The sequence below is a fragment of the Musa acuminata genome, chromosome BXJ3-6 (assembly GCF_036884655.1).
Source record: "Musa acuminata AAA Group cultivar baxijiao chromosome BXJ3-6, Cavendish_Baxijiao_AAA, whole genome shotgun sequence".
NCBI lineage: Eukaryota > Viridiplantae > Streptophyta > Magnoliopsida > Zingiberales > Musaceae > Musa > Musa acuminata.
Window position 1 is genome coordinate 41,269,555 of NC_088354.1, and position 23,594 is coordinate 41,293,148.

General features: G+C 37.0%; 2 protein-coding genes across 7 annotated transcripts; both read right to left on the reverse strand.

Annotated features, from left to right (window-relative positions):
- Positions 1-621: 621 nt before the first annotated feature.
- Positions 622-9,165, reverse strand: LOC103989978 (transcription factor BIM2). Of its 3 annotated transcripts, XM_065155413.1 has the most exons (12): positions 9,028-9,165; positions 8,497-8,926; positions 8,106-8,353; positions 7,895-8,022; positions 7,475-7,586; positions 5,209-5,278; positions 5,016-5,111; positions 3,093-3,131; positions 2,736-2,949; positions 2,493-2,637; positions 1,733-1,871; positions 622-1,008 (listed from the first exon to the last, which is right to left on the reverse strand). In XM_065155413.1, the coding sequence occupies exons 4-12, from the start codon at positions 7,989-7,991 to the stop codon at positions 901-903; spliced, it is 1,020 nt and encodes a 339-aa protein (XP_065011485.1). In that variant the 5' UTR covers positions 7,992-8,022; positions 8,106-8,353; positions 8,497-8,926; positions 9,028-9,165; the 3' UTR covers positions 622-900. The 3 variants fall into 3 exon arrangements, with proteins under 3 accessions (XP_065011485.1, XP_065011487.1, XP_065011486.1); XM_065155415.1 differs by lacking the exon at positions 3,093-3,131; XM_065155414.1 differs by having other exon boundaries at positions 7,895-8,026; positions 8,106-8,926.
- An 86-nt stretch (positions 9,166-9,251) lies between these two features.
- Positions 9,252-22,773, reverse strand: LOC135640711 (arginine--tRNA ligase, chloroplastic/mitochondrial-like). Of its 4 annotated transcripts, XM_065155410.1 has the most exons (19): positions 22,652-22,773; positions 21,993-22,114; positions 20,864-20,994; positions 20,532-20,607; positions 20,257-20,358; positions 19,959-20,174; positions 17,568-17,648; positions 16,743-16,826; positions 16,435-16,539; positions 15,512-15,690; positions 13,038-13,122; positions 12,648-12,849; positions 12,421-12,490; positions 11,959-12,028; positions 11,258-11,347; positions 11,077-11,145; positions 9,874-9,972; positions 9,385-9,537; positions 9,252-9,289 (listed from the first exon to the last, which is right to left on the reverse strand). In XM_065155410.1, the coding sequence occupies exons 1-18, from the start codon at positions 22,743-22,745 to the stop codon at positions 9,427-9,429; spliced, it is 1,986 nt and encodes a 661-aa protein (XP_065011482.1). In that variant the 5' UTR covers positions 22,746-22,773; the 3' UTR covers positions 9,252-9,289; positions 9,385-9,426. The 4 variants fall into 4 exon arrangements, with proteins under 4 accessions (XP_065011482.1, XP_065011481.1, XP_065011483.1 ...); XM_065155409.1 differs by having other exon boundaries at positions 9,252-9,537; XM_065155411.1 differs by having other exon boundaries at positions 9,252-9,537; positions 21,993-22,118; positions 22,652-22,763.
- Positions 22,774-23,594: the final 821 nt, after the last annotated feature.

Here is a 23,594-nt window from a genome sequence, read left to right on the forward strand (position 1 = left end):
TGCACATTGGGAGCATCTTCTTTGTTCTTATCATTCGATATGAATTACGTGATGAATGGTTATGAATCACCGGAGCAAAAGTTTGATTTATTTTTCCCCTGATCTGTTACCAGATTCGTCATGTGCTACAAAAGAAACAAGTTTTGGTTAAAAGAAGGGCTATCAGAAATGAGTTTGGATAGTGGCACACACATGCTTCGATTATATTTCGATGAAGATCAATGTTTTGGATTAGTCATATGGGATGATTTCGGATGAAATTATTGTCGTTCTGTTGTTCATAAACACACTTTGACCTAATAGTTCCACTCTCTGTGATCTGTTTTCAAGGGACAAGAAAGCTTGTCTACAACTTGTGTGTGTATAAATGTGCTAACATCCCTGTCCAATTCCAACTGTCTTCCTCCCTACTTTCTTTACCCCTGCAATATCTTCACTTCCCTCACTTGGTGCATCCGTTTTCAGCGCAGGAGGTTTTTGACATTAGGTAAACATGTTTATTCCACATACAGCACGAGTGTCCGAGAGAAGACAATAGAACGAAAAAGACAGGAGGCACAGTCCCAAGTCTAATGGTCCACAGATGAGAATGCATAGAGATTCCAGTATAGGAAGGAGGAATGAAAGAAAGGAAAACATTCTCCACATCCAGAAATTGTGGATACACTACCAATGAGATGGAATTATCTGTGGTTAATTTACAACAGAAATTCTTGGAGAATACAAACCTTAATGAAAGGAAGCCTATAAATGAAACACAGCTTAATATGGCGATGGAAGCCTCTTCACAGGATATAGTACTTGAATGATGTTAATATGCCAACGGTAAGACCTCGAAGGATGATCAGAATATACATTCATCTCAAGGGTTCATCAATGTACTGACAAACAAAGGAAGCACTAGTTATCTGCTTTGTGTCTCTTGGTTGCTTGTGAAGATTCTTCACTGATGTTCCCCATCATGGAGTGACCACCTGCTTGATTCGTTGGTGCAGGGTCATCTGGATTCTGCAACGATCAGGAGAAAAAGTAGGACACAAGGCAATTTATGAGAAAAAGGTACAAAGAAAAACAAAAAGAATGATCGCTAGAAGACTCTAAGAACCGCAAGTATTATTGATTTTATATGTTTGTACATGCTACCTCGGCAAAGGGTAATTAATAAACATATGCCCAGTACATGCAGGAATGGATTAGAATATCCACTGCAAGATGAACATATAAACCAAGGCCCAAAGGCAAAGCTAGTACCTAATTTTTCCAAAAAGGAAAAGAAGAGGCTTGTAACTAATGCAAGGAACCCAAGACTTTAATGGAGAGATATTATCACACTAGTATCAAATCGTAATACAATGATTGAACTCTTTAACTTCAAATTCTTTTAGTAGCTAATTCAGAAATAGACAAAGTTACTGAAACTCCAAGGGTTAAGTTGAAATGGAAAATGGAGGTTATATCAAACCTGAAAACCTATTATTTAATATTTTTTTGAAAAATAAAACAGTTGTCTGATGACTTATAAGACATTTAAGTAACGTAATATATAAAGTAACACAAAGACAGATAATTTGCACTTGATGTAAAAGGTTATGGTAGGCTCTTTGACTAGACAAAAATAAAAAGGACTGGAACAATGTCACAATCCACTATTTCAACAATATACAGAAGATTGATTACCAAGGAGCAGATCAGAATTACATATACTACTATTTACAATAAAAGAGCAGTGTACCTTGGAGTTGGACAATGCAGAAGTGGCACCAGTTCTCTTATTAGTTGCACGCTTACCAAGATTGATCTGTACAGAAATACTGGCTTGAGACAGATCAACGCCAGAACTTTGCAATGATTGAGTTAGTGCCGTCAAAAGCCTGTTCGACAACAAAATTCATAGTTAGTGAGGTTCATAAACCAAATCAAGTTTAACAAGCTTGCAAAAACTGGACAAAGAAACATATATTTCAAAAAAAAAATCAAATGGCCGGTTTGAGTGCCATTCATACAAAGTAAGTCACGGGAGGAAGGGGAAAACAAAAATCTAAGTACACACAAAATAACATATATCTGCAAATGTTAAGAAATCCTCAACATGAGAATTAGAAGATGAGTAAAACGAAACAGAAGATCAGGTAACAGATCAACTTAACAATACTAATATCATCCACAAATGTCACTCTGGATTTCTAAAGCACAACATGGTGTTATGCTTGTTCAAGTTGGTTAGATTCTCCAATTATAAATCTAGTAGCAAAGAGCAAAATTTGTTAAAAGAAAGGATAGAAGGAAAGGAAAGCAAGAATGGCTGCCAAATATTAATAAAATGATGCATAGAGACGGAAATGAGCATATGCAAGCATCTTCCTGTTAAGAAAATTCTAAACAGAGAGATAATTAAAATTAAAACATAGCAGCACAATGAAAACAGATATCATTGCAATTTCTAAAGACTTATACTACATTAGCGATTAATCTAATAATTATATGGCACACACCCCTGCGAGTAGGTGGCAGATGCATTAATTGTGCCCTCATCGATTATCAACTCTTCATGCTCATTCAAGATCTCATTATTTACAGCACAATCAGCAGGGCTGGATGCTCCTAACCAATGTGACTGAGCCTGAGATGGCATACTATCTGCATATGAAGTCAATTTCTGTTGTGACTTAGCAACACCAATTACCTTCATAAAAGAAAATCAAGTTTGGCCAGGAAAAAGGTTGCGACCAACTTACTGGCAAAACCTGTAGCAGTTTCCATTATCTTATAGGAAAGACCAGCTGTCGCATCTGATTCTGTCGGATTCTGTGCATTTGAGAGCATTACAGGTGCAACTGGAATGTTACTCTCATCGAACTGTCCAGAGAAGGCAGATGCAGGAGGAGCAGAACCATTTCTTATGACTGGAGAAGGGTCAGATAGACCATCTACAGGGATTTGATTGTTATTCTGTTGAAGGAGAAAAAAGAAGGGGTTTTGGGTAGGTAGAAAAATTAAACTCTTTGCAAAGAATAATATCACCATAAGAGCTTCCTAAAGACAAAGAAGCACAAAATGTGCATTTATATTCAAGTTCTCTAAATGGCAGGCACCTGTGCATTTTTCCAAAAAGACCTGTAATAGACTTTTACCTGCCAAAGAAGAATAAGAAACAACAAACCAAAAAATAAGTAGAGTCCCTCTACCCGCATAAGTAATCAAGATTTCAAAATTAATTTGGACCCATCTAAAAGAATAACAAATAATTTGGGCCCAGCTAAAACCACTCCCAATAGTCACAAATCAGTTAGACCAAGGTAAAGACCAAAAGATAACCTAATGGTTGTGAGCAGTGTTTTGTTGACTGTGATAGATATAAAAGTAAGGTATATGAGCTATTTCAGTGAAATATGCACTCACTATGCAAATATTAGTCAGCAAAGGATTCCATTAAAACACAGATGTAGATGCAGAAAAGCAGAATTCTGTGAGACCTTTGGGGTTTCATGCTTTACAAAGACTCAATAAGACTAACAACCATGTTCACATGTTTTCCATGATAAAACAAGTATAAAGTTTACGAGCTTATTCATAACAAGGATTGTCATATCTTAGTACAAAAGCGTGCTGATGCCTCTTAGGTATCTAACAATTCCGTACCGTCCCATGCAGATCAACATGCACTTGCATCGGCAAACCAGCTTAGTCATACGTTGGCACCTCCAGCATGAGCTGGCATAGCAACTGTCCCATGCGAATGTGTCATTCGCATGTGAATCCCAAATTACAACTAATAATTAATGGCAAACTGATTAAAACATAAAATGAATTTGCCCATAGCTCATGGAATCTCGTGATTTGGATACCAAGGTTCAAGTCATTAAAACAGCTTGCAGGGGTAACACTACTTAAACTGACCCCACTAGATCCTACATTAGTGCATCTTTTTTGCCAGGCTGCCTTCTTTACATAGAATCTATTGCGAGAGTTTATTTTGAATAAGGTCATTCATTTGTATGTTTTTTGACCAATATCTTAGTAATTTATGTTAGCTGACTCAGTTCACAGAAGAATAGAGTAACAAATTTCAATTCCATGCAAAGATCAATCTTTCCTTTGTGCTCCAACAATGTCTTCCTTCTTAGGCAAAATTTCACATCTATCAATCCAAAGTCAATGGGTTTTGGTGTTTTATATTTTTTTATATATTTCTTGAACTCAAACGAACTAACCAACCACGATTTCAAATGATTAGCCTGAGTTGTTGGATTGATCTCAATGGTAATAACACTTAGTGAGGATCTTAATATTTCAAGGGACACATATGCTATATTTAAACTTGTAATGACAACTATGCTATTTCCAAACTTTGGATGGATAAATATGTAAAACCTCTTCATTTTATTTCACAACTATTGAAAGGCTTTATATAACAAATTCAAGAACCATACATTAAGCTGCAAGAAATTTGTCTAAACGATATAAGTGAGTCTAGGTAGATTCCAAGACCATAGTACCATCCAGGGTCTGCAGTACCGAACTGTACCGCCCGGTATGGGCGGTACGTACCGGTCCGACAGGTTGCCGGTATGCGGACCGCCTGTTACCGGTCCGAGTGCACTGTAGTAGTGCTACAGTACTCGGTACACCTGGGTGTACCGCTCGGTATACCGTACCATACCGGTACCGAGCCCAGGTCGAAATACTGGTACGGTACGGTATTGCGAACCTTGGTACCATCAATAGGAAATATTTTCGGTAGCAAAATCAACAGGTCCAGGTAGTTTCCGTATTCTAAACAATTTATTGTACCAATAGCTTACTAGCAGCGATGACCTTGTCTAAAGCAGAATTTTGCTAAAAAAGATACATAAGCAAATACTTATGACATTAAAGAAAAGATGGATGCAATAATTTAGGCACTATTGCTACAAAAGGGATATAAGACACTGAATTCCAACACCAATTATATTCTTTGAGAAAACTTGCATATATAGTCATGCACATATATAAGACAAAGCTTCACAAATAATTACCCAAGGCATTAACTTGGCATTATCCTGATTCCATCCTGGGTAAGAAGACTCAGACTTTTGAGCTTTCTCTTGTAAAAACCGGATGTATTCAATGACCTGATACATGTTGAAAGCAAAACCATAAATGCCAAAAAAACTTGATCGATGAAGAAAAAAAGACAATGTAATTATGCATTATCCGCATGGTATATGCCTCCAAAAGGAATGATGCTTTATCTCTCTTCTGATCGCTATGAGGTATGAGTTCCCTAAGTATCTGAAATCTGCAAGTACAAGAAAATTCAAATACAAAATATCAATCTACAAAAAAGGCAATACTAATCTGCATAGCATAGCAAAATGCGCCATAGAATATCTTGTCGTAAATGAGACATTAAAGTTAGCAACATCACATATAACTATATATGGAAAAGTAAATAGGAAGGAAATTTGTGAAATAAAGAATTTTTCTTTGACCACTCAACTGAAAGAAGTTTGCTCAACTCTCCAGATTGATGGAACTTGACCCTCCTAACAGGTCAGGGCTTTCTCCAATTTGAAAAAAAAGACAGATCTCACAACCTATCAAGAACCAACTATATAATTAAGCTACTAATCTAAAGCAACTTACATTGCATAAGAGAATCGATAACATCCAAGTGTGGCCTTTGGACCTTACAAGTTCTTTTGGAAGAAAGCTATTTGATTCAACTTCCAAAATCTTACTAAAATAAGACTTTAGAACTCTCAGAGTATGAATACTTTTAGCAAAATAACTTCTCGACATGCACTAAACACATTTTGGATCTCTTAGACGCAAAATTCACTTGAAAATATACTCTAAAAATGTCCTAAAATGTATACTAGAAATACTAACAAAAAATCAGTCCAGACATTACAAAGGTAGTAAAATACAATGACATCTTATTCTAGTCGAGAAAGGACTCGTGTTGAGCAGTTCTTATCTTGGTCTTCTAGGATTGCTTGTAAAGTCTCATTCATTTCCAAAAAGGTTTATCATTGTAAAAAGATGTTTGCTCCAATTTGAAAACAGAATAACTGTTCTCTCCCACTTCATCTATGAATTCTTTTTGGTCTGGGAACTTGCATTGTAAGATCTCAAAAAAATCAATCTATCACCAATCCAATTCTAGTAGGAATAAACCGATGTCATCCAGGGCTTCATCTTGTTGATCTTGGCTCCAATAGGGCTAGGGCGTCATGAGGATAGTAAGTTACTAGAATGCTGGACTTGTTCCCTTCTTCTTCTTTTCTTATGATGTAACAAAATTCTTTAATTTCAATGTTGGGATCCAAACAATAGCACGCATTGATTTCCTTCTCTTTCTGATTTATCAATTTTCAATACTACGGACTTGCTTCATTGCAGAATGAAGACTATTTATGCTCCAACTAATTACTCCACTGTGAAGTTTTAATTCATTCCAATTAGTATAGGACGCTATGGACTCTTTAATCATCAAAACAAACTTCATGGCATCAAACAAACAAGAATTTGCAAAAAGCTTGACGTAATTAGTAATTGAAAGTTCTATAACCCTGGAGAAAGCTGGGGAAAAAAACTTCTCCATGTGGGCGGGTTCTATGCGGCTGATAATTGAACCATATCTTCATATTGCATGTTTTATTGTAAAAGGACTCCAACCACAGGAGTTCCAAGGACCAGGCAACCAAAATTCGACCTTCTTCTTTAGACCCTGTTTAACCAATCAACAACCAAGGGGTAGTCCATCTATTGTTTTCTAGGTCTGATAGTGTTGATGTTGGGTCATGCAAAGTGTCATGTTCACACCTCACGGCCACCAATGCCTCTCCATAACTGTCAGGACCATGAGTTCCTTGACACTACTGGTAAGCAGATCATGTCTTCTATTGGAACAAGAAAGATAAGACCAGTGCCACTACAACCAATCTCTTAACCTTCTTTCTTTTCCTCATCAGATCTCACCCTGTCACATCTTTCAGTGCTTCCTTCCTTGTCAGTTCCTCACCTGAGGGAGTCTTTCTTCTGGTCAATTGTCCAGCTAACTCCTCCACAGAAAGAAAGGCCCAGTACCATATGGCTCCCTCTCCGCAAACCATTCCATTTCCCAGACATAAACTGATACTTGCAATTCTTATCATGTAAGCCAAATGTAGTCACATACTTGCCATTCTTAGTAGTAACTTCATTTTGTTTGTTTCCAGAAGATCTCAAAGTACATTATGGCTTAAGTTTATTATTATCATGCTAAGTCAAAGGAGTAAACAAGTTCACAAAGCAATAGGTCTTATACTACTTTCACTTGAGCAGTATACTAAATAAAACATTGCAATAAGGAGAACCAGGATAGGAAACTACATCGAGTATTGAACAAACAGTTCAATCAAAATTTCTAGAAGAATGGAATTGAGCAGAAACACGAAAAACATAATGCAGAATTGGACATTGTGCAAATGTTATGGTATCATCAACTTGCCTGTCATTGATTTTGTTTCTTCTCCGCTGCTCCATGGCCGAATGCTTTGATTTAGGGGTAGCGGGCAGCTCATCAGTGCCGCTTCCCTTTCCATCCACCCTAGTAGTCAAATCTGCTATCCATGAACAAGGCAAGCATAAATAGTATAACATGAAATTGCAGAATTTCATCGCTGTACGGACAAGCTAAATTGCTACCACTAAAAACACCCAACAAAATGGGAGTTTTCAAGATGAAATTTCTCCTTCACAATTACTCAAGATGTCATCTTGATCAGACAACCAACGAATAGGTTTCCACATAATGTGCCGGCGCAGTTTAGGCACGCCAAATACGGTGCAGCGGAGAGCAGCCGACCGGGAGAAAACAAATCAGAGAACCGTGATAAAGAAGCGAGGAACCGAAGGGAAAAGGAACCACCTCTGTGGAAGGAGGAACCATCTCTCTTCCCGAACTCCTGATCATCGTCGTCATCTTCGTCAAAGCCCCTGCTGGATCTCGACGCAGCGGTCTCCATGGATCGGTCCTTCTCCGGAGCCCAGCGGTTCCTGTCTGAAAAACGTTAAGCCACTCCCACGGTTCCCAGGAGCCGAGAGGGAAGAAATTAAAGGACAAGAAAAAGAAGATGGACCTGACAACGGAGGCGGTGGAGCGGCCAAGGAGGAAAGAGGTGGCCGGCCACTGCGCTGCGGAGTAAAAAAGAAACACCGAGGAGAGCTCGGAGGGGAAGACCACGCCCTATATAATTAATTCTCTTCCAAAAGACATAATTAGAGTTCCAAAAATCATCCATTTTGCATCTCAATCCTTGGTAGTATAAGATATTTCCAAGAACAACCCTTGTGCTTTAGCCATCCATCCCGGTTATTTTGGCTCCAGCTTTCGAAACATTGGAGAAACGACGCATATAAGAAATGATAATATGTGATGAGAACATATAATTAAATTGAGATGCAATTAACCAAAAGATATTGGTGGAGTATTGTTGTTTTGGGTTTCATGTTCGTTGGGATTCTGGTCACCTTTCAGGGGCTGAAGTGAAAAAATAGCTCCATCCACAACGTCTTGCTAACTATCGCCGATATGTAAGTTTCTGACTCGTGTGTATATTATTTTCTGGAGCGGATTTTGCGTGGGCCTTTCGATTTGGTTTTGGATGGCAACTCTGAGGTCCGAAACGATTTCGTTTCGTGATCTTTATGTACGCAACCTTTACGGCCTTCGTTCTGTACTCCGGTCGCCGTTTGGCAACCGATGAATCGGGGCCCATGTCGCACTGTGGTGTCTCTTTATCTTTCTCGGGTAACAACGCAGATCATGTCGGCCTGGGTAACTTAAAAATTTTCTACATATTTTTGGGTGGTGAGGAGCCTCTGCGTCAGCTCGTGGGCCGCGTGCGTCCTCACGTGTCGATCACATGGATCTCATGTGACACCCACAACCACCAGAGCCCTTGTCATGGAATAAATATGTTCATCAGGATTTTATTGACCTTAAATAAAGCTAATAACTAGTGTAATTAGAAAATAAATAAATTAATTAAAGATAGGTACCTGCAACATCTACATGGCATCCATTTTCCAATTGTTACGCCAACAATCTGCATGTGTTGGTTCCATTGGCTAACCGAGGTGTGTGTGTCTAGTTGCCAAGACCACAAGCATCCACCGGCCCTTCCCGAGGTTCACAGTCTGTTGAATCCTAATAAATAAAGCCATGACCAGCCCCACAATTGAGATGACCGACATGATTTGCCAAGATAATTGCAATACAAGTATCAAGCAAGGTAACAGTATGACGATGCTTTGGTTTCTCCTATAAATAAAACAGTACATCATTAATGCATTTACCATTAGTACTGAATTCATTTCACTTGGTAATAAAATGACAAATGGATTCATTTTTGAGACCTCAGCCAACGACTACAACTGATACTCGAAACTGACAGTCTTTCATATCCTGTAAACAGGGGTGATTCCGAGAAGATGGAAACACTTCCTCATGACGACTGCGGTTGCCTCGCATAACAACAACCTGCTTGCTTCTTCCGGGGACCCATTCACCTGCCACGCACCAAAGTACATACAGTTCAAATAACTTCTTAAGAATGGTTGTTATGTTACTGTGCTTCTATACTAGTGAAGCTAGATTCAATATTCTTTAGGGAAGGCAAGCAAACCAACTTATTGTGTTCAGAAGTATGATCGAGTGAAACAAAATACACATTCATTCAAAATTTCATATAATATACAAGCGAGATCTTGGTTTGCCTAAAAGTTCAACTATACAACTGCATTTTCAGTATAGATTACCATTCAACTTAGTAGAGCTATGCAGAGGGATTGCAGAGATTCACAAAGAAAAAATGGATGCAGGCTAGCATACAACAGGAAACAAACCTGACAGCTGGTGTAGAACCTCGTGAACATCTCAGACAAATTGTATAGGTACTCGCACAAAACATTTGGAAGCAGATTGGAACAAGCCTCCTCGACTATCTGAAATTCATTGAATGACATTTGCATTTATCAGAGATCAAAACAAACAAAATGTATGATGTATATCGATCAATATCAAAACCAAACAACGCAAACCAATATAACTGTTCTCATGAAATTTTACAAGCAAGAGGCATGTGGTGAATGAGGATATATTCATACATTAGTAGCAACAAGAGTATATTGAAGTGGCAACATTAACGGTTGAGTGTTTGGCACTTCTTTCTCCATTTATCATATACCGATACTGTATTGTTGCCATCATATGTCATAATGATAAACCAACCAATATGTACTGATCTAACGGTCAACCAAGTTTTGCCCACTTTGGTGCAGTACCAGACAATAAAGAAAGTTTTAATTAGCAAGCCCTCAAATTAATTGTCAAGTGTTTGGCACTTTTTTTCACATTTATGACATAGCATTGTGGTTCGATCACTATACCACAGGTACTATGGTAAAACCAATGAGTGAAAAACAGGCTGTAACGGTCTTTACAGACCAGTATTTATCAATCTGATGGTCATCAGGAACATGAACCAGGCAATTTTTGTCCAATTCGGTGCAATAAACCAATGAGTAAGAAACAGGTTGTATCGGTCTGTACAGACTAGTATTTATCAATCTGATGGCCATCTGGAACATGAACCAGGCAATTTTTGTCCAATTTGGTCCGATACTGACCTTACTAGATGATACATTTACTGGACTGGATTTTTCGGACAGTGAGCTAACCACAGAGAGCTGTAACAGACGGTCAGTCCACCCCTTGGTAACTGAGCTTGGGTTCCTTTCTTCCCATTTCTCACCCCAGTCCATACACTATATAGACTGGGGCTGCACAGTCCATACATTTAAAGGTCTCTATACTTGTCCAAGATTTTAATCCTTGCATAAAAGTACACAACTTTGTCATTTCACTAGCTTTAAAGGTTCCAATAAATTTGTAGAATAGTATTTAAGATCTAATGTCACCACAATATAATGAAGAAAACACTCTATGCACATTTATTTGATGCAACAACTGAAACAAAATATGAAAAACCAAAACTCCCAGCCAAGTAACAAGATAATTATTTGATATACAAACAGACTCTTTCATACCTCTGCAAATTGAATAAGATGAAGTCCCAAGGCACGCTCATCAGGATGACCCAGCACAATGGCTTCCAACTGCACAAAAGAAGATTTATGTGAGAAAGATATTCTGAGTGAACAAGAAAAGTGAACAACGGAAGCACTTGCAACCCCAATTTGTTTCTCCCTTCAAAAGTAATTGACTTACATTCTTTAACTCTTCTATCTCTTTACCCGATTTCTTGATAATGGAACATATCCGAGCATGTGCATACAATAGATAAACAGCGGTATTTCCCTGCTCAAACAATAATAGAAAATACAAGATATAAGTAAAATTTGCTTCAAAAAGAGTGGAACATGGTTCGGATCCACTCAGTAAGTTAAGGACTTGGGTATATTTTCTATTAGAAGAGAATTAAACATTACTTGTATGTGCTGTTATTTATTACAGCCACAATATACAAATGACATCATGTATAATGATAAAGGAGCAAATGTTCCTTCTTCTAATTATAATCCAACCAAATTCCATAAATAGGGGGCTAAGGTAATACATAGTTTATTACTGGCCCATTACTGACCAGATGCATCCTTCTTAGATGAATATTATATCTTGGAATGCTAACTGATAGATTTAGAAAACTAAAGAGGAAAGGAACTTGGTAGAAACTATATCCAAATCTACAAAGACACACCCCTAAATTGATAAGTTTTGAATAAACTAAAGCTTACACTTTTAATACAGTAAACAAATAACACAAAAATGTCCGCAAAAATAACAGGAAAAAAACACTTTAAACCTCCCAGCCTATACTCAAATAAAACCCTAACTAAACCTAGTCGACCATAAGGCATCACTTGGATGTATTTCCAAAATAACCATAGGTATCAAAAATATCAACAGACCTTGTCATTTAGCATCTGATCAAAACTAAATGTGTAATTAGTCAGACGATTGTTCTTCAGATCTGCATATCTGTTCAAAAAAATGAAATAGACAGTTAATAGCATAGTATAATACATCAATGATTCAAACAGGATTAGAAATCTTATACATGTGTTTAAAAAAAACAAACACCTCAGCATTTTAAATGAATTGTTCTCTAAGAAAAGTATGAAAAGTTAATCTATTTCACCTAATAAAGGAAAATATCCATGATGTATCACATTTAATGATAATACTATGTTTTCAAGGGTGCACATAATAACAGTTAGCATGTACAGGAAGTACTCATTTCAAATTAAACTAAGGTTCAGTGATGAGACTAAGAAAGAGAATCAGAGATCGTAGGGCGACAGCATTACCAATATCATTTTCCTTTTGATATTATGGAGCTAAAGTACCAACTCAAAGTTCTAAATACTTACTTGACAGCACCATATCCAATTGCCTCAGCAGTGCTATCAAGCTCATCATCTTTCCAGTCTTTAATTTTACCTATGTCAACAGTATCCCAATAGATTGATTGAATTAGAGAACTGAAATTTTTTGACAAAAATAACCGATGATAGGATGCTCAGACAAAATGAGAATATTAAATGTTCACAAATGTAGAATAAATAGGCCAAAAGGAACAACCAGAGCATTAGCATACCATTATCCTCAAGACGCTTCTTCAGTTCAGCTTTACTGCGACTTTTAGCTTCATCAAGTAACTCTACCAGTCGAACAACTTCAGAGCTACGTGTTCGAAAGCGCTTTCCATCTGATCCAAGAACTAGACCAAATCCCACATGACTTGTTTTTGGATATATATTTTTAGCAGGATCTGGAAGCCAACGAACTGTTCTAGCAGCCTGAAATAAAATAATGTGGCACCTATTATGGAAAATCATATATTTAGTAATAATCAATTGGATATCAGATTATCTGCAGCACAGAAAGCCAACAAATTATTCACAGAGTTGACCCACAAAACAAATCCCAACAAGTAAATTATCAACAGAATTGGTGTACGCTAAGATCTATCACACAGAATACATACAGTGAAAAACATATCGAAATGCTGCTGCTGACCAACATCAGTTACATATATAATCCACTCTGCCTTCTCCACATTTAACCGGTACCTTCAAAGTTTATGGTTTATGAGACAAGTAAATAATCAATGATAAGCATTTACAAAATTGAACAACACAACATCATCATCAACAAAAAACAGTAATGCCCCGACAAGCAGTTACAAAATGACCTATTAGTGTAATTCTACACCAAAAGAAAGAATTTACCCTTTAAAAGAATAAAAAATATGTATGAGACAGAAAATAGATTATACTGCAACTTCAGGTTATAGTAAAAAGCAACTATAAAAAAAATCTCTGACAGTCCTTAAGAAGTTACAATGGTACACAAATAAGCATTACATAAAAAATTTTTTGATGGTTTTTTATTTCTTTACAATAGCAAACCTTCATGATTATCAATTTCAATAAAAGAAAAAAATGTGATGTTTCAAAATTTAATGGTACCCAATTTCAATAATCCCAGGTATCATCTGCTCATTGAGAAAGACAATAGAAGGGACAGACACCACTTACTCTCCTCTATGTTCCTGGTTGCAGACGTAACAACCAGCATATATTCCGGGACCCATGTGTTGTCACGAAAATCATTAAAAAAAAGGGTACAAGCTTAAGTGCTTCAAGAAAAAAAAAGGCTAGCCAAAAAAGTTGGCACTCGTTGAAAAAGAAATAAATCACAAAGAAATTCAATGTGTAACAAGAGTCCAACATAATCAATGTGTAACAATGCCATAAAACATTTCAGGACCAACAAACCCATTCATAAAAAAAAAGAAGAGATCCAACGGTTAAAATCTAAAAGCCAATATCCAACAAGTATACAAGGAATTTCAGGGGTTGGAAAAGCAGAATTCCATGAAACAAATCAGTTAATCAGCTTTTCCCAAAATAAAAAACTGGGAACAGCAAATATGTATGAATTCCAACTGATGGATGCTAAAAAAAAAAGAAAAAAGTGGAGTACCAAATTCAGTAATTCACAACAAAAAAGTATAGAAATTAGTCCATGTCCTGAAGTGAAAACACCTTGGACACAATTACAATCTAACTTTCATAGAACTCATCATAAGTTCCTAGCAGGAGAGTCAGAATTAGACGAATTCTCACCATGACATATGAGAATGTACTGATAAGATCAACTAAAGGTTGAAGGGGCAATCATCTTAACATGCATTTCATTTCTAGGCACCAGGAGCTTCGGGCGAGCGCCTGGGTTAAACTAGGTGACCAAACTAGCGTTTGAGGTCTGGTTCGATCTCCGATGCTTTAGTTGGTTCAATCGAACCAACTAAAGCATTGATATCAGCGTGACTTCCCCAACCCTAACCTTGCTCGCTGTTCACGCTACTACCGCCGCTGCCGCTGCTGTCGTCGTCACTCTCGCTGCCACTGCTACCACTCCCGCTCCCACTGTTGCCATTCCTGCTGCCGCTGCTACCGTTGCCACTGTCTTCTCTCGCCGCTTCCGCTCCCGCTCCCACTGCTTGCTACTACTGTCGCCACTATCTCCGCTCGCCGCTTCCGCTCCCGCTGCTCGCTGTTGCTGGTGCCACTGTCGCCGCTTGCCGCTCTCGCTGCTGCCGCTGCCACTATCGTCGCTCGCAGCTGCCGCTCCCACTCTTCTCAGTCAACACCCTCGAACTTTCGACTCTTCCCTTACACTGCTGCTCGCTGTTGCTGGTGCCACTGTCGCCGCTTGCCGCTCTCGCTGTTGCCGCTGCCACTATCGTCGCTCGCAGCTGCCGCTCCCACTCTTCTCAGTCAACACCCTCGAAGTTTCGACTCTTCCCTTACACTTTTCTCCTCTTTCGATAGTATACTGTTAACAATATAGTATACAGTATACTGTATACTAGTAATAGTATTTGTATTTATTAGATTAATTTAATAATATATTTTTATTTAAAATTTAAATAATTATATTATATATTTTTATATTTTAGCGCCGCACTTTGCTCGGGCGAGTGCCTAGCGCCTCGGGCGTTTTTGGACCTTGGCGCTTAACGCCTTTTATACCGCCAGGTACGGGCAGTATGTACCCCTCCAACGACATTCCGGTAAGAGGACCACCCGCTACCGGATGGAACGTGCTACAGTGCTACACTATAGCACTGCTACATTACTACAGTACGAGGAAAAAATATTTAAAACCACTCGGTACGCCCTGGTGTACCAAGCGATACACGGTACCATACCATACCATACCAAGCCAACCTCGAAACATCGATACGATATATATATATATATATATATATATATATATATATATATATATATATATATATATATATATAGAGAGAGAGAGAGAGAGAGAGAGAGAGAGAGAGAGAAGCTAACTCAGTCAAAGTTAACATTAAAGATCTAGAAGCATTTTGGAACATTCTCAAATCTCAAGAGCATTTTGTCAGACAAGATAAACAAAATATTGCATACTAACCAAAGAGCAGCCAGATCAGTGGAGGCATAGTTGTATCCACCATCTCTCTTGATAACAATTAAAGGAATGTTATATCCTTTTATCTCCACCACACGAGCACCATCACTTTCCTTGATCAGTCCTTCCTTATTGAACTCCTCCAACACATCTGGAATGTAAGGGTTATAAAAGCTCTCGCCCTTCATAGAAAGAAACAGAATTTTCTGATGTTAGCTTATTTTACAAGTATGATACTTTAGATAAAATAAAAAAAAAACATCTTAGAGAAAATAGTAGACAACAGTAGAACCTTTGGTGACAACAAATGAAACAAGACCAATATAACATAAGAGAAAGAAGTCTCAGTCATAAGTAACTTTTCTGAAATTAAACATCAAAAAAGTAAATGCAATCATATAAATTCAGACTTATAGGTGTAGTGAAGAAAACAATGATTGAAGTTATAGAGAAGTTCTCCAGATTGACCAGCCTAAGGATAAGCCAAAGCATTCTTGCACATGCAATAGATCATTCAAAATCATTTAGTTTCATTCAAATTGAATAGTTTCAAGCAGAAATTCTGCCTAACCAGTAAGTTGGGAAATCCAATTCTCCCCAGATATAAGATAGAAGTGAGATTGGCAACAACAATCTCAAGCTTAATGGAGCTAAGGCATAGTTTTGCGTGCTGCAGCATATACAAGCACCGTATCAGACCAGCTCAGTACATATCTTGCCATGGATTTATTGAAAAAATAATAATAATAATTAGACATCATTTTCATAATTTTGTGCTGCCATTAACCATGAAGTTATTACTACATGCAACTATGCCAAATCAAGCCATGTTTAGTAAAATTATTACAATAGATGTCTGCGTAAAAGAAAATTCATAACTCTAATCGAAGCAAAAAAAATTTATGGCCGTGATAAAGTTATTATACCTTCTCCTCTAACTGGACCTGAAGGCGCTGATAAACCAGGTCAAACTCCTTCCTACTGATTTCACATATCTTTTTCCAAGCATGCCTATATTTGTCTTCCCCACTCTACAGTACAATAAATTAACAATCGAAAGATTACAACAGAAGGAAATGCACACCTGAAAAAAACTGTAAAGAATGCATCTCCAGCAACCCATTCGTTAGTAGACTAAACATAATGACATACATATTCATCCACATAAATCAACAAAAAGGCATACTGTTGTATGAATATTCATCCCCGCAGGTAAAAAATGTGTAATACTCACCTGCAGCCTAACAACTGCTTGTTGTGCCCTTGCCATGAAAGCTGGTTCCTGATCAAACCTAAGCTTTGATGCCTTATAGAATGCCTGTAAGTGCCACAAAATGAAGTTAGATTGCAACAAATAAGAAAATCACTCAGATGATTCTGACTGAAATGGTCAAAGTTTGATCTTTTGCTTATTTTGCATAGCGTAATGCAAGTTGAAATGCACTTATTAGTCAATGCTTGTAGACAGCAATAAACAGATGATTTCATGTGTAAACATTAAAATGTATTTTCTTTTATTTCCGGAACAAAAGGCATATTCTTTGTTTGCTATGACGACCAAATAGACAGATGATTCAACTTAAAAGACATCCTATTATGACTTAAACATCCTATAATGACTTAAACTTGGCAAAGTGTGTCAAATGCAATCTACACAAGAATAAACTTGAACAAGGTAGGTTCGTCAGAAAAACTTGCAGTTGAACCAAAAATAATCTATCAAAAAAAAATATTTTTTCCCATTTGGACCAAAAACAAGTTATCATATACACAGCCTAGCATTATGCTAGTTATGAGGTACTTACAAAATCCAGCCCACTCATGATATTTATGTTTAATCCGTAAGGCATGCCTACATGTAGATAAACTGTGTTATTTTCAAATTTCAACCAAAAGAATTAAGTTATATTCCATATGTGTGCATTTGGAAATTAATAAGTTTTTTAAGCATGGTGCACCTTAACTTTAAAAGCATGAGACCATACAGATAAATCAAAAGTTTATTTATTATATTAAGTACATAAGAAATGATTTAGCATTTAATTAAATTCTAGCCAACCTGAAGATCTCCAATAGCTTGATCCCCAGCATCCTCCCAATCAGGGAATTGATCAAACAAATGTTCGATTAACATGCCAAACTGTAGAACATAAACAATTTCAGTCAAATAATCACAATCAAATATAAAATAAAAAGAAAATTAGTAGGAAAATCAAATCACATAAGCAATATTCAAGCAATGTGCCAAAAACATGCCATCCCTGACAGCACAAAGGTAACGCATCCTTGTCATGCCATACACGCCTAGGCACGATGCAGGATTCGTACCCACACAAGGTTTACACAGACATACACCAGTCCACTGTCTGTGCACCAACACAGAAATCCTTAATTAAAAGATTTGTAGGACAACCCACAGTGCACTATTTACATTCTACACTATATTCATGTTCAAAATGACAAACATTGATGAAATTACTATTACACAAAGATGCAATTAAGCAACCAAGCACTTTAAAAAAAAAATCTAAGAGAATTATCATGCATTCACCAAATATGTCATGTAAAATAATGTTCTGTAACAATCTAAATACATGTATATGCATATGTGATTATATAAATAAGTATTAAATAAGGCCTATGAGGCCTTCATGTCCATTTGAAGCAGCAAACCATATATCTGGCTGCATACATCTATGTGATTCTCGTATACATGCAAAATGTAATTGTAGATGGCATATGAAATTCGCAAAAGCAAGATATGCGATCACATATGCGGTCTATGTTTCCACCTCATTGTTACTATTTCTATTTTCTATGTTATGTTAACATAATCAGACATAAAGAACTAGAGTATTTACTTATAACCAAAATAACATATTAATGAGTATACTCATGTCATAAGTTCTTGATTTGGACTAGCATATATTTATCAATTTACTTCTTGAATATGTTTTTCTTATTTCTACTTCATTATATTTAAAAAAATTAAAAATGAACTGCATTGATGTCACCAAATGCACAAATATAATGACATATGGACAAAGTTGTGGCACATGTGTAGTGTGGTTCCTCAACTGTTCACAGAATAAAGGTGCCTAGGAGGCATGCAGATGGAATTTCAGGTATCGGGTCCATGTGACAGATACACACAGATACACCTGACATGTCTACATCAGACAGCCACACATGATGGGAAGAAGAGGAGAGGTAGCAGTCCCAGCTATCTTCCAACCATTCCTACAGCCAGAGGAGAAGCTTATTAGAGACCAGAATCCTCACTGTTGCAGAACTTCAAAGGGAAATTCCGTGCCATGGGAAGAAGAGAGAAAGATCGATAGAGAGAGGGAGAGAGAGTCTTTTTTGAAAGTGTCTTTGAAGGACATTGAGCAATGCATCTTTGGTGCAGATGAGATGATGAAGGTGACATTCATAGTGAAGATGAGAGAGAGAAAGGGAGATGCATGATAAGTGACTGCATGATCCATCAATGCAGGACTTCAGGAGTAAAGCCCCTCCAACTGTACTTTTGAATACATCAGTGACCAGTTGCTTCCTCATAAAGATCAGATTACTGATCAATTATGATAACAACTAGTTCTCACATGATAACATCTCATCCATCCACCGCTATGGGTTCAGATTCATTTATTGCACCGGTTTATACGAAAACTGGTTGCAAAATGTATATGATTTACCATCATATTTCAGATATATTTGGCTACAGCATTCATATATAAAATTCTCATAATATATAACAAAATAATTTTTAAATTGCAGTTTTCATATTTTTGCATCTTACTTTCTCAAGATTTTCAATATCAGAATGTGTTCCAGTGCTTCATAAATAGGCACTTTAAAACATCACAACTCCCTCGTTGGAAGCCCAAAAGCAACTTGTTTTTGCATACGATGAACTTGTATACTTTCAAAATAAGATGTTAGTTTACAATAGTAAACTTAGCAAAAGGTAGCATTTAGTTTGCAAATATTGGATACTGTGGAGTTACATTACGAATCTCAACAAAGGAAAAAAGACCCATTTGATCGAGACACCTAGTTTAGCATAGAACATGAGAAGGCAGAGATGGTGCATAAGGTTTTCTAAGAGGAACTCGAACTTAGAAGCTCTAGTCAACTATTTAAATCATAATCTGATGCTGGTCCCAGTAACAAATCAAACCAGTACGACAGCAGTTACTAGGCAGTTTACTGTCTTACATTGTCCGCTAGTAGGAAAAAGAGAAAACAAAATATAATATCAATCAGTGCCAGTAGTCTCCTTGGCTGGACTGGGAAAAACCAGTTTTTACCAAGTGGCAGAACCAGAATTTGATTCCTTGGTTCTAGCATATGTAAAAGATGGAGAAATCAGATATCATACTTAAAAGAAGAAATTCCAATAAATCTAGATAACCATACAAGTAGATAATAAGTTTAAAATGTTCACCTGTGTACCCCAGTCACCAACATGGTTCCGTCTAAGGACTTCAACATTTGAGAACTCCAGCATGCGAGAAAGAGTATCACCGATTATGGTGGACCTTAAGTGACCAACATGCATTTCTTTTGCAATATTGGGTGATGAAAAGTCCACCACTGCCCTAGTAACTGAAAGTATTGGCGCCCATTCTTCAATACCATTTACCAACATGTTATGAATATGCTGCACAAATAAAAACTATGCCTAATATGGCAGCAGAAAGATATGGAGTCAAAAATACAAAACCATTGGATGTTTCTTTAACCTTAGATATCCATTTGTTTGACAAAGTTATATTGACAAATCCAGGTCCTGCAACAGAGGTAGATTCAATAACTTCAGACCGAGGAAGATTTTTGGCAATCGCCTGAAAAAGAAAATCATAGTTAATCATACTGCCATAGTAACCACAGGAAAAAGTATGGTAAGTAAAAGCAACATTATGGCAGCCATCTGAATTGGCTTTCTGTTAATTGAAACTAGCATATTAAACTTTATTATACATGAGATGATGCTGTCAGAAAATACAAGTTAAAATACCTGGCCAATGGAATTGGGATTTTTGAACTCTGTCGGTTTTCCCTTCAATTGTGACCAGAGGCCCATCGCATTATTACTGCAATAGAAGTGTTATAGTTAACTTCAATGACAAAAGCAAAACCAAAGCAAAGAGTTGACAGATAACAATCACAATCACAAAGCGATATAAAAGCAAAAAGATGACAAGAAAACAAATGAACTCTTATTATAATAGCTAATGGCTCAAAGGACAACCAATCCTATAAACACTTTGTCATATACAGAACAATAGGAATAAAGAGATAATGAAATGTAGAGTATCTAATTACTAAAACATACAATAAGAACAATACCATTGATAGTCACCAAATTTTGCTTGACAAGCTGCAACCAGGGGCTCAATTTCATATGGAAATAGAGCTTGAAGGGATTCTTTCAATAATCTTGACAGTTGTTGTTTGACACTTCCAATCCGATCTCTATCCTGAGTCAGATATATTCAAATTTAGTTCCACCAAACAATCTATAGAATCCACTTTCTTATAGAAAATATATTTATTCTTATTTAGCAGAATGTCCTCATATACCATAAGCAGATCATCCCAACTTGGCCTAGTCATAAATGTCAAACAACCTTCAGAACATGAAAGTGCATACCTTGTGGTCAGAAAAGATCAAACTGACCATGCAATGATTTCACATTTGTTGGCCTAGTCATAAATGTCAAACAACCTTCAGAACATGAAAATGCATACCTTGTGGTCAGAAAAGATCAAACTGACCATGCAATGATTTCACATTTGTTTCTACGATCTCTAAAAAGGCAAACACAAAAAGAAAGACAAATAATTAAAAAAAATGCAATCTACATGTGCCGTTTACTTGGTCCAAGTTAAAAAATAAATATGCATGCACATAATTCAAGCCCTTGACCGTTTTATTTTGTGCCATGAACATATAGAAGTATGTGATGTGATGTGAACCATGGTGTCGCAAGGAAAGCAAGTAAATATCTAGAACAGAAAGGTGATCATTTGAGGCAAACATGCAAAGCTAACCAACAACCAAAACCAGCATCAGCTATATTGAATTCCAATATTCAAGTTCATCTACTACATTGGTTGATACACTATGTCTCCAAACTCGAGTAAGAGCCACATAGTACTTTCCAAGAAAAACTCATAGTAACCTATCCTACAGATCCATGACTCATATTTCACCAAATTAAAAATTTTCAAGTTGTTTGCAGTGAGTTTATGCTAATCAGGCAGTGCATTTTCATCAAACAAACACGTCTGCAACAAACAACAGTTCTGCACAATCAACGCTTAGATTCCAGCTAGAGAAATACATCACCACAAAGAAAGATAAACATATTCATGGCGAAATCCAGAATCAAATGAAGCCATCTTTCTTTCACCTAAGGACCGGAAGAAATTTATCTAAACGCTAACAACTGGATGGCGCAAATCATTCACTCACAGTTCTTGTTGTGGGCACTTCCGGAAGGGCAGTCGTGGACACGGATGTCCCGTCACTCATGGCTGCGGCGTGCACCCTCGTCCTCGTCGAAACAAGTCTCCTACAGGCTGCTCCAAAATAACCTGCCTAGTTTCACAATCCCCACACCATAACAATCCAAGAACACCGAAAATCATCAAAGCATCCAAAAAAAAAAAAACAAGAACCAAGAAAAGGAATAAAAAACCAATCAATTTGCCGGAATCCAAGAACCGAGAAGACCAGGCCGAACAACAAATTTCAGAAATTACAAAAAGGAATAAAGAATCTTGCACTAAAACACAAAAATCACAATCAATGCGAACGGAAATGCATCTAGGAAAGGAACAAAGAACCAATAATTCGCTGGATTCCAAGAACCAAAAACACCAAGCTGACAGAACAATTGATAAATTTAAAGAAGTGGAAGAATCTTGCACCAAAATCGCATCAAAGGCATCAAGCATTTACCCCAAACAAAAATGAAAAGAAGAGACGAATTCTCCAAGCGTCGAACCCTAAACTTCATTAGCGGCGTGGTACTGGCGAAGATAGATAGATAGAGAGAGAGAGAGAGAGAGAGAGAGAGAGAGAGAGAGAGAGAGAGAGAGAGAGAGAGAGCGGATGAGGTGAGAACTAACCGGAGAAGGGCGTCGTTGTAATGGGGCGGCGGCGGCGGAGGGAGTCGAAGCGAGCAGAAGCAGAAGCAGGAGGAAAGGCGACTACTACTGCCATCTCTGCTTTTGGTAGCGGATTAAATACGCGTGCGTCACACTGGTATTGTAGGGTTTCTAGGTCCGTGCGAATCACATGGTTAGCCGACTTGGGACGCGTGCGAGCCACCGAAAAAAAAAATAAATAAATAAGAAAAATAAGGAAAGAAAATCCATATCGGATCAAAATCCGAGACTCGGATCCGAGAGACATAAGGGAAAAGAAAAGAATATGAAAAGAAACAAAGGATGAAATCTTCAATTTAGATTTCCTAGTAGCTTTAATATATTAACCAAATCAACTAAAAGAGAGATGGAGATCTATTTTGCTCACCTCTTTTTAAAATCCATTAACCTACTTTAAAGAATATAAATTGTAAATGTGCAAAATATCAAGTATTAAATCAAACATAGTACTATGTTATGTTCATTTTGGATCATGTTTAAATCTCGATGAGGATGTCAACCTAAGTATAAAATATAATGATATTGAATCATTACTAAACTAGGTCTTATGTGTATCGTATCATTTGATTCTAAATTTTATTTGAAGATCGATAAAAGATATATTATACATCTATCGAAATTTAATAAATATTTTATAAAAAATGTTAAGGTAAAAAATTGACCTATGGATTATTCTTGTTAAGGTAACATTTGGATAGGTTAATTATAGATTATTCTTGTAATTAGCTATCCTTAGCATTTGGAATTCTTATCGTATGAGAGTAAAATATTTAATCATATTTTTTCTCGTACCATCGACTTTACTAATAAAAATATCGTAGGATTTATCACTAAATATATGTTGACTCGATCTCACTTTGGTTTATCATCGAGCATGTGCGATATTTCTTCAACAGAATTGACG

Bases quoted from the DNA above. Each gene is read 5' to 3' on its own strand.
- LOC103989978 (XM_065155413.1), bottom strand. From the start codon at position 7,991: ATGGAGACCGCTGCGTCGAGATCCAGCAGGGGCTTTGACGAAGATGAC. The intron at 1,872-2,492 runs GTGTGTGCCATA...GTTGTCGAACAG, and splicing joins TCTGCCACCTACTCGCAGGG to GCTTTTGACGGCACTAACTC. The intron at 1,009-1,732 runs GTACACTGCTCT...TGATCGTTGCAG, and splicing joins CTGCATTGTCCAACTCCAAG to AATCCAGATGACCCTGCACC.
- LOC135640711 (XM_065155410.1), bottom strand. From the start codon at position 22,745: ATGGCAGTAGTAGTCGCCTTTCCTCCTGCTTCTGCTTCTGCTCGCTTC. The intron at 22,115-22,651 runs GTTAGTTCTCAC...GAAACTAGGCAG, and splicing joins TACAACGACGCCCTTCTCCG to GTTATTTTGGAGCAGCCTGT. The intron at 11,146-11,257 runs GTAAGTCAATTA...TCTTTTGTGCAG, and splicing joins AGATAGAAGAGTTAAAGAAT to TTGGAAGCCATTGTGCTGGG.